This window comes from Pelobates fuscus, chromosome 1 (genome assembly GCF_036172605.1).
Source record: "Pelobates fuscus isolate aPelFus1 chromosome 1, aPelFus1.pri, whole genome shotgun sequence".
Classification (NCBI taxonomy): domain Eukaryota; kingdom Metazoa; phylum Chordata; class Amphibia; order Anura; family Pelobatidae; genus Pelobates; species Pelobates fuscus.
In genome coordinates this window covers 432,318,688-432,335,108 of record NC_086317.1, presented here as the reverse complement: position 1 = coordinate 432,335,108, position 16,421 = coordinate 432,318,688, and the positions used below count along the sequence as shown (strand labels likewise).

Below are 16,421 nucleotides of genomic sequence, written 5' to 3'. Positions count from 1 at the left end.
ATATCCACACAATTCTGACCGCTGATCGTTAGATCTATTTATATGCTTTTTAACATTGTGTTACGTAATGCCAAAGAATACATTAGACAGAAACATATTGCACATATAGGCAGCCAGAAGACTTACATTATAGACATTCATGCTCCTTATTAATAAAATGTAACGTTTTTGCAAGGGATAGATGTTCAACAACAGTTTTCCGGACAGCTTTAGACTTGATATTTAAATGATTCAATGTGTCCTCCACAAAGTTGGTAGTTATGTGACACCACTAAGCATCGTGAGATTTTAGAAGAGTCACTCAAAATGAGCCCTTATTTCTGTTCCTGTGTCCCATGTGAAAGTGAAGAACTTGCAAGTATCCTCTTTCTAGTGATGGTGTAGCTTGCTAACTCAATTTCTGTGTAAGTGTCATTCCAATTTTAAGGTCACTGCCAGGTAATGTGGCTATACTACCTGGTGAATGCTTTTTTACATATATATATTGGATGGATTGGGCTTTTCAAAAATATGCTTTCAAATATTTACAAAATTCAAAATCACTCGCTGGGAAGAGACGCTTTTTTTTTTTTTTACAGTTAGGGATCTTAAAGGGACACTATAGTCACCAGTGCAACTACATGTATTCCTGACCCTATAGTGTTAACACGACCATCTAGCCCCCTTGGGCCCCTCATGCCTCCATAAATATAGTAAAAATCTTACTGTATTCAAGCCAGAAGCTGTAAATCTGCATGCTGTTAGACTCAGGAAAAACAAGCAGTCTGCTGATCCATTCGCAATGCTTCCCCATAGGATTGGCTGAGACTGACTAAGAGGCAGATCAGGGGCAGAGCCAGCATGATTCAAACACAGCCCTGGCCAATCAGCATCTCCTCATAGAGATGAATTGAATCAATGCATTTCTATGAGGAAAGTTCAGTGTCTGCATGCAGTGGGAGGAGATACTGAATCACAGGATGCTCGTGCACAGCAGATCTGAGTGGATGGAGTCATATTATGCCTCCATCAACTCAGAAGTCCCTCTGGTTCACTCTGAGTGACTGCAACTGGAGGTGTTCCTAGCTTTCAATGTAAACACTGTATTTTCTTAGAAAATACAGTGTTTACATGAGAGAGGCTGCAGGGAGCTATAGTTCTCACCTGAACAACCTCATTAAGCTGAAGTTGCTCAGGTGACTATAGTGTCCCTTTAACTATATTGGTCTATTACCTAATATTTCTTCAGGTTCATGTGCCACTCACATCATGCATGTATCTGTCTCTGGATCCATTGAAAGAACCCCAGACTACCCCACTTCCTACTCCATGTTTTAACGATGCCAAACAGAATCCTCTCATCTGCTTAGAGTTGCAGAAAACCATGCATGATTAGCTGATGGTTTTATATTTTGTTTTCACTGTCTTCCTCTCTTTCCTTTAGTCTACTGGTGCTGTTTAACCCCTTAAGGACCAAACTTCTGGAATAAAAGGGAATTATGACGTGTCAGACATGTCATGTGTCCTTAAGGGGTTAATGGTGCAGGAAAGATTATTATGTTTATTCTGCAATCTTAGCAGTGGCTTTCTTACTGACACTTGACCTGTCAACCTGCAGCTCTAAGTCTTCTCTTCGCAGTTGAAAGTGACACTTGCTCACTTTGACCAGTGTTAAGCTGTGCCTGAAGCTGATGTTCTGTGAGCCGCCTATCACACAAGCTGTTGACTCTTGCTGTTAAAATCTGTCTTCTGATTTTGCTGTGACTTTGGGTTTGCCAGACCTATTCCTGTCAGAGTATCTTCAAGATTCAGAGATTCCGATAGGAAACTGTACTCAATGACAACTTGGCACTCTTTGCAATTTCTCTAAAGGAAAGACCTATACTTCTAAGGGTTAGAATGGTCATCTGCTTTCATTTGTTCCATTTTTCTTACCATTTTGAGAGCAATGTACTGCTTCATTCAGTACAACACTGTCCAAGTGAATCGGCTAATAATTCTCAAAGACCCCCAACGGTGACTACTCCACTGGCAGTGCAGTGACCGAGGGGTGCAGGGGAAGGCAAGCTAAATTTCCTTCCTCCTATTATTAGGCTGTGTTCTCTTTTTTTTGGGTTACACTTTTTTTTATAGATACCATATTGTACACATTATATTTCTATATCTTTAACATGTCAGCCCATCGTCTCTGCATATGCATATTTGTGTTTTTTTAGTCTTTTCTGAACTTTGTTATTATGCAGAATCAGTCACTCTTACTGGAACTTTGACATTTGTTTTTCTGAAGTTAATGCTGGGTACGCTATTTTAGGTCTTCTACAAGTAACTGAGAAATGGAATTAGCATTTCTATTTTCATCCTACCGGTCTCTCTTTTTAGTCCTCCAAGCTATAAACTGGGTTATTGACATTGTTTGCTTACTTTTAAAGCAGAGCTTTCACTTATATGGTCTTCAGATTTATTTTTGCAAAGTCCCTGCGATTACATGTCCATTTACAAGATTATGCCTTGGGAAAAGATATACTTTCCTGAACACTCACTAGAGCTTCTTCTTTATCCGAGTCAGCACCGGGCATTTAACTTCATCTGCCATGAGCCATGCCACGTTTGTTTATTCTTGTGCATACACCAGAGACCAAAACCAGGGGTTTGTGGAACATCCCTCAAGATGAGATATTCTATAGATTATCTCCATGGTGAGATGCCTGTTCCCAATGTCTAAAAGGAAATGGCAAGATGTGCAAATTAAGACGCTAGTTGGGCTCTGCCTAAAACAAAATAGCCCTAACGTTGTCATCTATATTTTATCTATTTATTTATTTTTATTTGAATATCAGTGAGATTCTATTTTAGGTCTATCTTAATGAAATTAAAAACTCAAGAGCAGGGGCGGCCCAAGACAATGTGCTGCCTGCGTCTTAGGATGAAATGCTCCCCCGGCGCCGCCACAACCACACCACCAAAACACACCAACATCCATTATGTTAAATCAGCATAATTAAAACTACGATTAAACTTATTAAATCACATTCAATCAATACATTCCAGTACCATATTTAAAGCAAGACACACTAAATTAGACGTCACAGCAAAGATGTTTCTGGAATGGTATTAGAATATTCGCCAAGTACAGTATACACGAATCACCAACAATAATTTGAAAAGAAGTAAGCTGAATTGTCATGTGGGATGTTTGCCATTAGATAAGGGTGTTTTCTGTACCAGGTCCAGCTGTATTATTTTGTATAGAATCCTATGGACATTGCATAACATAGGGCTGTATGGCATTTGATGCTTCCCTGCATAAGTCATATTGCAATACTGCATACAGAACGTCCCTGTCAGGCATCGTTTTGGGATTTTGTGTACTGTTGTGTTTCAGTCAAGTTGGTAATAAAGAATACATACCCAACAAATAGAGTTTCAGCTGTTAATAAAGTGTGGCATTTTTGTCTGATATTCGGTGGTGTATGTAAATATGAGCGTAGTGGACGTTTAGGCTGATTTTGAATAATAATCATCATTTTGGTTTATGTTTCTGCCATTTGGAATTTGTAGTGTGTTTGTTTCTGTAGTGTGAGTGTTTGTGCAGAGCAGATTACATCAATGTTTGTATAGGGGACATTGTGTGTGCTGATGATGCAGTGTGTGTTTGAGATGTGGAATGAGATAGGGGAAGTAGTGTGTGTGTGTGGGGAATGTATTGTGCGTGTGCATGCTGGTGATGCTGTGTGTCTAGAGGATGCAGTGTCTGTGTGAGTGCTCTTGGATGCAGTGCGTGTGCGCTGGGGATGTAGTTTGTATGTGTGTTTGTGCTGCAGATGCAGTGTATATGTGTGTTTGAGTGCAGTGTGTTTGTCTGTGTGCTGGGGAAGCAGTGTCTGTATGTGTTGGGGATGAAGTGTGTGTGCTGGAAGTGAATTTTGCATCTGTGTGTGCTGGGGGTGAAGTGTGTGTCTGTGTGTGAACTTGGGGTGAAATGTGTGCTGGGGATGAGCTTACCATGTGTGTGTGGTGGTGACAGTGTGTCCGTAGCTGTGAATGATGTGGATGGCTGAGAGAGAGAAGAGTGAGAAAAGGCTGGAAAGCGATTCTGTTGTAGTCTAGAGAAGGATTATGGAGGTTAGGTGGCCATCTGGAGATGAATTAGGTAGTTGAGGTGGCAATCTGGAGACTGATTAGGTAGTTGAGGTGGCAGACTGGGGAAGGATTAGGAATATTAGAAGGCAGTTTAGAGAGGGACCAAGGAGTTTAGGTGGCAATCTGGAAAGGGATTAGGGAACATGTGTCAGGTTTTGAGGGGATTAGGATTTTTAGTTTGCAGTTTGGAGAAGGATTGAGGAGGGTAGGAGGTAGTTTGGGGAGAAATTCCTGAGGGTACATGGCAGACTAAGATAGAGTTGTATAAACAAGGTGGCAGCGGCTCCACTGCCCACTTCCCCACCGCTGCTGCTGACTAAGGCATGGCTTCTGTCTGCGCGCTCCTGCTTCAAAGGCGTTCCCCATATAAATATTATCATATTTACTAATGACTAGGGTGGCAAAATGCTGCCCCGTCAGAGTGCGGCCTGGAGCCATGGTCCCAGCGGGCCCTGCTCTGAGTTAAGTTAATAGGCCAACTATTCCATTTCTACTGCCTTCTTCATGTTTATTACATCTATATTTTTAATTACTTATTCCAAAATGTATGTGGGAGAATCTAAAGTCTCTTCCCTCTAGTTCACTATTCAAAGTGATGCTTTGAAGATGTCATTGAGCACATCTTTATCTTGTCCAGGATGACCGCATCGTTAGACGTGGCCATTGATCTTCAGAAGTGCTCTGCACATGTGACAGTCAGTCTGGTGTGCACTCACGCCAGGCTATCACATCCCTTTTTCAGGCAAACTGCTCTTACTGGCCCACTCACCTACTCACCCATGTCCTGATTTTACAGTTCTCAATGTTGGGAGGGACAGAGACTTTGTTAAAATATTAATTGGCATGGAGATGAGACTGGGCAGTACTTTTAAAAGACTGCATTATGTATATGACTTGATCACGTTTCATACATTGGGCAAGTCCCTTTTTTTTATTTTTTATTCTGAAATATTTTGGGTTACATCAATCTCCTTCTGATGTTTTACCTACAATTAGCACAGCAATTGCAATTTGCAGGTAGAATATTTAAGGACAGCAGTACCCACTATCCGATGTACTCAAATTTGCTTACTTTTGCTGAATATTTTGCAGATGTGGTCACCGTCAAATAGTCAATCCCCCTTTGTAATCCCTTACTGTGCAATTCCTACTCCCCTCCCTGGTTGGCTTAAAGCACAAACTAAAGTACTGTATATTCCTACATTTCTGAATGTTCTGCTATTACTTTATGCAAACAGTCTCCACCAGTGTAAACCCAACCGGTATTCAATGTGGCCATTCATTAGTGCTGTAAATATTACGCTAACAACTAACAACTCTTGTAAATGCAATTTGCTGTAGTCTGCATTAGACTAGGTTTTTTTTAATGTATAATGAAAATGTATGTATGAGAAAGATATTAAAATCCATCCACCTTTTAAAGACAGATTCAGTTGCTTCTTCGGTGATCTATTTACCATTCTTGACTCTTCAGTGCATTCATGCAATATAATTTGTCTTCAGAATTCAGTGGAAATAGTCTGTGCATTTTTGTCAATGTATTTTTTTTTTTTATTTTTTTTTTTTAAATTCATTTTCAATAGTTTTTGTTCTACATTTTTTTATGGTTTGTTTGTTTATTTTTCTGTTTTTTTTAATTTCCTTTTTCATTTGAAAGGGTCACTATAGTCACCAGAACACCTACAGATAATTATAGTTCTGGTGAGTATAGCCTGTCCCTGCAGGCTTTTTGCTGTAAACACTGCCTTTTCAGAGAAAAGGCACTGTTTACATTAAAGCTTAGGGATACCTCTAGAGGTGCTTCCTGGGCCAGTGCTGCACAGGGTGAAACACTGTTGTTCAGAATATCCACGCACTGTATGTAGAAGCTGAACTTTCCCCATAGAGACGCATTGATTCAATGGATCTCAATGAGGAGATGCCGTTTGGCCCCAAACCTGCCCCGCTTCCTTGACAATCTCCGCCAGTCCAATGATTTTTCTATGGGAAAGCATTGGATTGGCTGAGATGACTAATTCTGATAAAGTCAGTCTAGGAGGCAAATCGGGAGCGGGGCCAGCGCTGACAGACCAGTGCACTGCTGGAAATAAGGTAAGTTTTATACCTGTTAAGGTGGACAAGGTAGGGAAAACAACCTAAATGGTTGCTTTACCACTACAGGGTCGGGCATACACATTTGTGTTCCTGACCCTAGAGTGTTCCTTTAACTTTATTTCTATTACAGTTCACGTTTTACTATGATGTGAATTATGTCTGTGTTTTTTTCCTAGTCCTGTAATTAGCACTTTTTGCTCAGTCACCCGTAGTCTGGTCATTTATCAGGTGCTTATGAGGATTGGTGAGCATTTAAAGGTTAATTTTTCTCTTTTATAGTTACAGTCCAGATGGGACAATTGGTTATATCTGCCATCATAATCTAGTTTTCTGTGTTTATTTATTACACAGTGTTTGCGTTTAGATGAGTTTAAAATGGTTGAATGGATAATTGTTGACAGCCGATTGTAGTTAATCTAGAACATTTAGAGGAAGATTAAGTTACCACAGATCCACGGATAAGAACTCTGGATAATGCTCCATTTTTAATTCTAATACAATTTTTTTTTTCTGATGTAACGATGAAGAATAACATGGTAAATAGAACTGGAATCATTCAACAAATGATTTAGGGTTAAGATTAAACTAATGCATTTCAGCTTTAAACCCAAACTTATAGTAAGTACCATATAGTGCCTTGCTAAACCTAAGCTTCCATGATAACAGCGCGATACGGAAAGGGAAAAGGTGTGCGTGTGTGTGTCTGTCTGTCTGTCCTCAAAAGGAGTCAAATGTTACTCAAGGTAATTATTATTTATGGTCACCTAAAGACAGAATTACTAAAATGACAAACAGGGTTATTCACTAAAGTGAAAATTCAAAGTTAATTTCGAATTTAAGTTGGTGAGTGAGTGGATGGCTGCTCTGTGTGTGGTGTACAAAGGAGAATGTTAAATGGCAGATTAAGTGGCTAACTGTGCTTGTGTAGGAGAGCGAGTGACTAGCTGTATTTGAGAAAGAGTGTGACTATCTCTATGTGAGAGAGAGAGAGAGAGAGGAGTTGTGCCTGTATGAGAGTTTTCCTAGCTGTGTATGTTTGTGTGTAGTGATGTCCCGAACTGTTCGCTGGCGAATAGTTCCTGGCGAACATCGCTTGTTCGCGTTCGCCACGGACGGCGAACACATGCGCTGTTTGGTCCGCCCCCTATTTGTCATCATTGAGTAAACTTTGACCCTGCCTGTACCTCACAGTCAGCAGACACATTCCAGCCAATCAGCAGCAGACCCTCCCTCCCAGACCCTCCCACCTCCTGGACAGCATCCATTTTACATTCATTGGGAAGCTGCATTCTTAGTGAGAGTAGGGACAATGTAGCTGCTGCTGATTTGATAGGGAAATTGATAGCTAGGCTAGTGTATTCAGTGTCCACTACAGTCCTGAATGACTCATCTGATCTCTGCTGTAAGGACAGCACCCCAAAAAGCCCTTTTTAGGGCTAGAACATCAGTCTGCTTTTTTTTTTTTTTTTATAATAGCAGTCAGTTTCCTTCACTAGTGTGCGTTTCAGGGCCTGCCAGGGCACAGTGTCACACCAGTGCAACTCATATCTGGTGTAACAGTAGTGTACATTTAAAAAAAAATAAAAAAAAAATACAATTTTGACTGTAATAGATTGAATAGCTGTTGTCTGCCAGCGTGTGTGTCAGGCTCACAGCGTATACTGTGCCCACTTGCCCAATGCCACCACTCATATCTGGTGTCACAATAGCTTGCATTTAACAAAAAAAAACACTTTTTGGACTGTAATATAATAGCAGTCAGTTTCCTTCACGAGTGTGCGTTTCAGGGCCTGCCAGGGCACAGTGTCACACCAGTGCCACTCATTTCTGTTGTCACAGTAGCTTGCACGCATAGTACCACTAATCAAAAAAAAAAAAAAAGCCGGCAGAGGCGGGCCACCCCGCAGGGGCCGTCGTGGTCATGGTGCTGTGATTCCCTTTGGCCCTAGAATAATGCCCAGTGTTCAGAGGCCACGTACCCTGAACTTGAAAAGTTCTGAGGACAAAGTTGACTGGCTAACACAGGACACCCAATCTTCTACAGATTCCACTCGGAACCTTGACGCACCATCCTCCTCCAGCTTAGCTTCGGGCACCACTCAAGTGACCACTCGCCCGCCTGCCACCACCACCAACACTAGCACCACAGCCGCTTCACTCGATCTGTCAGAGGAGTTATTTACACATCAGTTGGAAGAAATGAGTGATGCGCAACCATTATTGCCAGAGGATGTAGATAACAGGAATATGTCTCAGTTAGGCAGCATTACACACGTACGGTGTGATGATGATGATGTTGTACCCGCTGCTTCCTTTGCTGAGTTGTCAGATACAAGTGAAGCGGTTGATGATGACGATGCGTCCGTGGATGTCACGTGGGTGCCCACTAGAAGAGAAGAACAAGGGGAAAGTTCAGATGGGGAGACAGAGAGGAGGAGGAGGAGACGAGTTGGAAGCTGGGGGAGGTCGTCGCAAGGAGCTAGTGGCACAGTCAGACAGCATGCATCGGCACCCAGGGTGAGCCAGACAGCACGCCAATCAACACATGCTGTTGCCACCACCAGAATGCCGTCATTGCAGAGCTCAGCAGTGTGGCATTTTTTTTGTGTGTCTGCCTGACAACAGCAATGCCATTTGCAACCTGTGCCAAAAGAAACTGAGTCGTGGGAAGTCCAACACCTACCTAGGTACAACTGCTTTGCGAAGGCACATGAGTACAAGCAGCACACAAACTCAAAGCCGCCATCCTCCTCCTCCTGGTCCAGCATCTTCAGCCACGTTAACCACTGCTGTCCTCCTTGCCCCCTCTCAGGAGCAGTTCCTGCTCATCTGCCCACAGTCAGGTGTCTGTCAAGGACATGTTTGAGCGTAAGAAGCCAATGTCACAAAGTCACCCCCTTGCCCGGCGTCTGACAGCTGGCTTGACTGAACTCTTAGCCCGCCAGCTTTTACCATACAATCTGGTTGAGTCTGAGGCGTTCAAAAATTTTTTAGCTATTGGGACACCGCAGTGGAAGGTACCCGGACGAAATTTATTTTCACAAAAGGCAATCCCCAACCTGTACTCGATTGTGCAAAAGGAAGTAATGGCATGTCTGGCACACAGTGTTGGGGCAAGGGTCCATCTGACCACTGATACCTGGTCTGCAAAGCATGGTCAGGGCAGGTATATCACCTACACTGCACATTGGGTAAACCTGCTGACGGCTGCCAAGCATGGAATGTGTGGCTCTGCAGAGGAGTTGGTGACACCGCCACGACTTGCAGGCAGGCCTGCTTCCACCTCCTCTACTCCTCCTACTCCATCCTCTTCCATAACCTCCTCGGCTGAGTCCTCTTCTGCTGCTGCGTCTTGCTCCACATCAACGGCACTCCCCCCCCCCCCCCCCCCTCCCCCCCCCAGCTCCCCAGGTACTGTTCCACATCCCGGATATGGCAGTGTCACGCTGTCAGGGTACCTGAAGTCTCTACCTCGGAGGAGGTTAGACTTTCAGACGGCCGTCCTCTCAGGGGGGCTGACTCACCCAATCCTCACAGCTCTCATAGCCGTTTACACGCCGGCCGCGATAACCCCGCCTCCTTTTATGACGCGGCGCTCAGGAGCCGACGTCATGACGGCAATCACGTCCCGACCTGTCAATCTAGTTCCGAACAACGAATCAGGGCTCGGCAGGGGCGGAGTCATCAATTAAAGAGCCAAGGTATAAAATAGGGATGTGTGTAATGGTTCATTGCCCTGTCGTGGTTCTAGCTTGTCTGGTCACTCAGTGCTCTTATTACTGTTTGTCTTTTTGGTTCTGACTTGGCTTGTATTTTCGTTCCTGCTTACCTCTCGTGTCCTTTGACCTCGGCTCATCTCTCGCTTACCTGTTCTCTCGTTCCCTCGACCTCGGCTTGTCTCTGACCATTCTTTGCTTTCTCCTTACGTTAGTCCGGCCATTCTAAGCGCCTGTCTGTATTCTGCGTGTTGGATCCCTGTCCCGATCCTGACACACGCCTTCTTGGGGTTGACTTGCCTGAAAGCAGAGAGTCACACCGGACCAGCACTCCTGTCCGCCCTGAACGCTACCTGATCGATACAACATCATACCTGATGTTTTAAAGCAGGTTATTCCAAACAATTTAGGAATGTTAGGTGATGTATGCCCTTTATGGATAAAAAACAGACTCTGCATTAACTATGTAATTTTCAATGGGAGTTTTGCCATGGATCCCCCTCCGGCATGCCACAGTCCAGGTGTTAGTCCCCTTGAAACAACTTTTCCATCACTATTGTGGCCAGAAAGAGTCCCTGTGGGTTTTAAAATTCGCCTGCCCATTGAAGTCTATGGCGGTTTGCCCGGTTCGCCCGTCCGCGAACATTTGCGGAAGTTCGCGTTCGACGTTCGCGAACCAAAAATTTTGTGTTCGCGACATCACTATTTGTGTGTGAATGGCTAGCTGTGTGTATGTGTTTGTGTATGTGAGAGCGAGAGAGAGCGGTTAGCTGTATGTGTTTGTGTGTGAGAGTGGTTTGCTGTCTGTGTTTGTGTGTGTGAGTGAGTGTGGTTTGCTGTCTGTGTTTGTGTGTGTGTGTGTGTGAGTGTCGGGGTGTGTGTGAGTGAGAGTGGTTTGCTGTCTGTGTTTGTGTGTGTGAGTGTCGGGGTGTGTGTGAGTGAGAGTGGTTTGCTGTCTGTGTTTGTGTGTGTGAGTGTTGGGGTGTGTGTGAGTGAGTGTGGTTTGCTGTCTGTGTTTGTGTGTGTGTGAGTGTTGGGGTGTGTGTGAGTGAGAGTGGTTTGCTGTCTGTGTTTGTGTGTGTGAGTGTCGGGGTGTGTGTGAGTGAGAGTGGTTTGCTGTCTGTGTTTGTGTGTGTGAGTGTTGGGGTGTGTGTGAGTGAGAGTGGTTTGCCGTCCTTGTTTGTATGAGAGAAAGCGGCTAGCTGTGTGTCCCCAATAATCGCTTTTTCTTTGTAACTCATAACCTGTTGACCTTGCCTCCTACTTTGTAGAGTGTGAGCCCTATGGTATCAATCCTGGAACAAACTATTTTCATTAGGATGAGAGACAGACAGTCTAATTAAAATAGGAATCAAGCTCCTTTTCTCAGTAAATCTAGACAAACCTAGCAAATCTTTCAGAACTAAGCAGATTCTGCAGACCTTCCCTATTTTAATTGCAATTCATTGCCAGTTTAATACATGTGTTAGATAAGATAAGTGGCTTTGATCAAGTAGCTCCAGAACTTGATTCCATTAAATTAGGATGTGTGTGTGTGGTTTTTTTTTTAAATCTGGCCTTCCTCCAATATGCTTTGCCTTGCTCATTTAATGGCTAGCTTGCCTACACAATACACTGTCCATGTAAACACTTAATTGAAACAAAATATTTTGCATGCTTGTTAAAATGATAAACAAAAGCACATCTGTTTTTTGTTGGGTGTGTTTTTTCTCTTTGGCCTGGACAGCATGAAATATACTTTCGGTGGGAGTAAATAGTGTTAAAAAACCCCATGGCAACAGTTTGGGATTCCTAAAGCCTTGTGTAGGTATAGTCCAGGCTTCAATGCATGGATCTACAGAGGCCATAGTGCTTCCCATATGGGCATCAGTCCCTCAGATAATGTAGTTCTGGTTTACAGTGTGTTAACATTTAGAGCTGAAATTGAGGCCCATGCAGACACCAGCGCGATCTTCTAAATCTCTCACTAATTGTAGCCAATAAGAGGCAGCAGGAGGGAATGAAGAAAAATGCAGCCGGCAGGCATGTAAGCTAGCGAGCACAGTGCTATATATTTTTTTATTTAATTTAATTTTCATTGTAGCATGTTGTAGACAAAGACCAGTCTTTGATGGTATAATCACCAAACAGCTACAGCAATCCAGTGACAATATATGAAAATACACCGGAATCTAACGTCACGCCAAATAAGACACTAAAGCAAAGAAAAGACATCTTAAAAGGACACTGTAGCCACCATAACAGCAGTCCCCACTGTCCTTCCATTCACCATTTTTAATATTTTAATGCTAAGCAAGAGTCCCCAGCAACCCACCCCCTCTGTGCTTCTTGGGTTAATGAGAAGCATTAGCCTGTGCAGCAGTGGGTGGCTGTGATTGGCTGAGAGGGTCAGTTGACTTAATCCAGCCTATCACAGTGTGATTGCAGGTATGAATTGGTATGGCTAAAAGGAAATGTTTTATCACGGTCTTAACCATACCCCAGTGGGGGCTGGCTATGGGAAGCCAGGGACCCTCATTCAATGTTAAACTACTCAAAAAATGGTTTAACACTGATTGGGACAGTGCCATGGGACTCCAGGCACTATAACCAATTTGATAAGATGGTGTAATTATAGTGTCTACCATGTCCCTTTAAGCTAAATGGGGGCGGTATAAGAGCTCCATATGAAAGAGTCACCAGAAACACTAGATGGTCTGTATAACACAAAAATCAAGGGCATATAACCTAGATTTGATAATGAACCAGAAAACTGACAGTTTAGTCTAGGACTATTGTTCCATTTTCAATCATACATCAGCTAAGTGAGTGGCTGCTGTCTGCAGATTCATTGTATCTCCTCTGGTAGGATAGAAAGGACTAATCTGAGATGGCAGACTCATAGGTGCCAACAGTCATGTGTTTGCTGGTACAGTCCTGCATTTTGGGCCACTGTCCCGGCAAATGTAGGTCATGTGGACCTGTCCTGCAATTTGAAACCTGCCGGCAGATTCTACATTTGTTTAACATGAAAATCTCCTTATTATTCCCCCTGCAACCCCCTTGATTATCCCAGGGTGGGGGACCAGATGGGAATATGAAATTTTCACAGATATACAGCCTCTATGGTAGCATCCTGCTGTAAAAAACAAACTTTAAATACATGTCAACATTTTTCGCAATGTTATCCTGCCACTTTCTGCTTATCACGGCTGTCCATATTGGGTGGAAATGATACGGCTATTGGAAACACTGCATTATCAGTTTGGTAGGACAGAGGTGGTACCTGGATGCTGGAGAGCTCTTTATAGTTTTTAGAATACCATTTTGAAAACAGCAAGTGCAAATGTCATTATTTATTGAATTTAAGAAATAAATTGATTTTTGATAAAATATTGAAACTGGACAAATATCTCTAGAATCCCAATAATTTTGTTTCAGATCATATCTTAAAAGGGAATATTGTTACCTTTACACATAGCTAGATGGTGGGACAATGTGAGCTAGCATAGCTGGAAGGAAAATAAATTGAATCTTGTTTGTAACAGTGGATATAAAGCGATATTAAACGACCCAAAACTCCCATTAAGGAAAGCGGTTCCTCTCTCATGCACTGAAGGGATTTTAATTCTCCTCTTTGCCTCAGCATGCACATTATTTGAAAGGGAAACCTATGCTAAATCTGATTATGTTAAAGCTGACTTTTACATTTATACTGCTTAAATAAAATCTGGAGCTTACAGCATTTGTGTATCAATTATAAAATCAAATGTAATTTTTTTTCCCTCATATCCAGATACCATATGGCATAAGCATTAGTCAGCCTATACATTACCGTACACATATATAAAATAAGCAGTGAACCATTTTTATGAACGTGTTGTCCAATATTAATGTAGGGATTTAACTGCAAATAGCAGACGAACCATAATGAATGTAAACAGGAAAAAGAGGCTAATGAACACCCTGTTCAAAGAATGTATCCAACAGTAGTGTACTAGGATTGGGAACAATATCACAACCCACAACACTGTTTTAGGCATTAGTGTGTTACCTAAGGGATACCATGTCATAATCCAACCAGCCAAAATTATTTGAATGTATTGCATGTGGCACATGTAGAATAGCACAAATGCTTAATTAATATCATAATGGCTTTAGAATCTGAAAACACGCCGGGTAACCTATCAAGATGATTCACAAATACACATTACTAAACAATGGGCTCAATTCAATATTGTTGGATACATTTCTCAATTATTTATTATTGTTGGATAAACGTTTAAAAATATATATATATTTTATATTAAAGTATATTGTGTATAAAAAGTATATATCAATAGATCAAAATATTTCACAATTTTTTATATTTTTCACAATATTAGATCACGTTAAAAGTTTGTCCAAAGATATTAAATCACTTAAGCATATCCAATAATATAAAATCAATATCTATGTTGTCACATGTGCTCTGGCTCAACACCAAGAATTGTCAACCTTTGAACTTAAAGGGGAACAGTCATTTCTCAGGAAATTACACATTTTGATAGATATTGACAATTGCCTATAACTTTTTTCATGTGATGCTCTGTTTTCTTGTAAATGTTGTTAAAAGGTTAGCAAATTACAGCGTAATAAATTTGAACCGGGCTGGATTAAGATCTGGTGCTAACAACTATGATGGTCTTAATTACGGAACCTTATAAACAAACACAGTCATACCTCCCAAATGTCTTGTATCTGGTGGATGTGGTGCTGGAGGGACACCTACAAAATATGTTTATAAGAATATCCACCCTATGCTTTTCTCTCTCTTTCATCTCTAAACCCATTCTATCTGTCCAATTTACAAGCCCCAGAGCACTCAATTCCTTTGTCACTGGTATTCACCCTGGGACAGAGAAAGAGGTGGAGGTAGTGAATGTAGCACTAGGCCCAGTGGTCATGGGGTCTACGTGTGGATTACCTTTTTAACATAGGGAGAGACAAAGCTAATGCATTGCAACAAAAAACGAGAATATGAGAACTCTCAGATTGGGCAACAGCTGAGAGAAACTCCGTAGCTTTCCCTTTGGTTTGTCCCCACTCAGGTCTCAAAAACGTTTTCGCTCACTTCTGCCATTACAAAGAGAACCTATGCCATATGCATATCATGCTGATCCCACTCATAAGGGCAATCCAGAAACGAAATGGTGACAAGCTCTTTCTCTCACTAATCACAAACTCTGAATCCTCCCCATTCACTAGTCCACTCCTCTCCTCCCCTTCTTACTAGCAGGTAGAATATCCTGGCATTCAGCCTGGTACAGAGAAAGAGGTGGATGTGGTTAATGTAGCAGAAAGGGGACATGCCACACTGTTGGAGAGACAGAAACAGCAAGTTGTTAACTATTTTTATAGTCAGCCTGTCCACACAAGTTTTGTTCCTCTGTATCCCTCCTACGTTCCATTACTTAATACCACCTGCATAACATTATAGAGCAAGATCATGTGAATATTAGTAAACATATAACACACATATGTATGTATGTATATATGTGTATATATATATATATATATACGTATGTATGTGTGTGTGTTTTTTTTTTTATTATTAAAAAAAAAAAATGTATGTTGTCGCTTCTTTAGTGCTCTCATTCCACAGGCAAGGGCCTAGAGCTTCAGCTCCATTAGCCCATATGTTAATCTAGCTGTTCAATCTTGGCACAGCCAGGGCAAACTGCAAATGAGCATAGTTTAGTTTCTTCTTTTTTCTCAGTATAAAACAGAGTTTATAGCAATGATTGACAGGGAGCTAGGGTGGACGTGCCTGGTTAGAGGTTAAAGAGCTGTGGGTTTATATTTAAATATATTATTTTTAACACATTACAAATAGTTATCTGTTAAACATAGGGAGAAGTAAACATGATATTATTAATCCTGGAATGTGTCAATTCCCTTATAAATCCCAATTTCCTTAAAAGCCCGACTGATTATTGTCAGAGATTTAACAGGCAATAACTAGAGGGGCACTTACCTGACTATGCAACGGCTAAGCAATAAATGTAAGTACACTCCCTTACTATAAAACAACTTGCCATTTACTACATAGATTTTAACTGATGCCATTGTCATTAAAATAAATAAATATATATATATATATATAATTATATATATTTTTGAAATGTACGGTATTTTTTTTTCTATAGATCAAGTCATTTCTATAGATCCGATAATCTGTATAGATCATGTCATTTTTAACATACTCTATTGTATAATGTGTCTTGAGAATACAATTATATCACAATATCACAATCATTTTTACTTATTTATTTTCAGGAAAAGCCATTGACAAAGTCTCTTCAGAGAGGAGAAGATCTGCAGTTTGATCAAGTAAGTCTCTTTATAGACTTGTGTGACTTAAAAACTAACAAAAAAGCTGTGGTATAATTGGTGGGAGGGGGGGGGGGGGGAGAGAAGGGGGCAGTTTAGGCTGATTTTAGGATCCTAAACATGGTTGCCCTTATGTCCATG

General features: G+C 41.6%; 2 protein-coding genes across 12 annotated transcripts in view; one reads left to right on the top strand and one right to left on the bottom strand.

The window, feature by feature from the left end:
- The window catches only part of LOC134571246 (uncharacterized), a 516,374-nt gene that overhangs the window by 177,541 nt on the left and 322,412 nt on the right, over positions 1–16,421 (bottom strand). The window lies entirely within an intron of this gene.
- Positions 1–16,421, top strand: part of FRY (FRY microtubule binding protein) — a 434,727-nt gene that overhangs the window by 220,945 nt on the left and 197,361 nt on the right. For all 11 annotated transcript variants that reach the window (XM_063429398.1, XM_063429404.1, XM_063429371.1 and 8 more), the window contains one exon: positions 16,227–16,280. In XM_063429398.1, the coding sequence (XP_063285468.1) occupies positions 16,227–16,280 (54 nt within the window). The remainder of the gene's footprint in view (positions 1–16,226; positions 16,281–16,421) is intronic.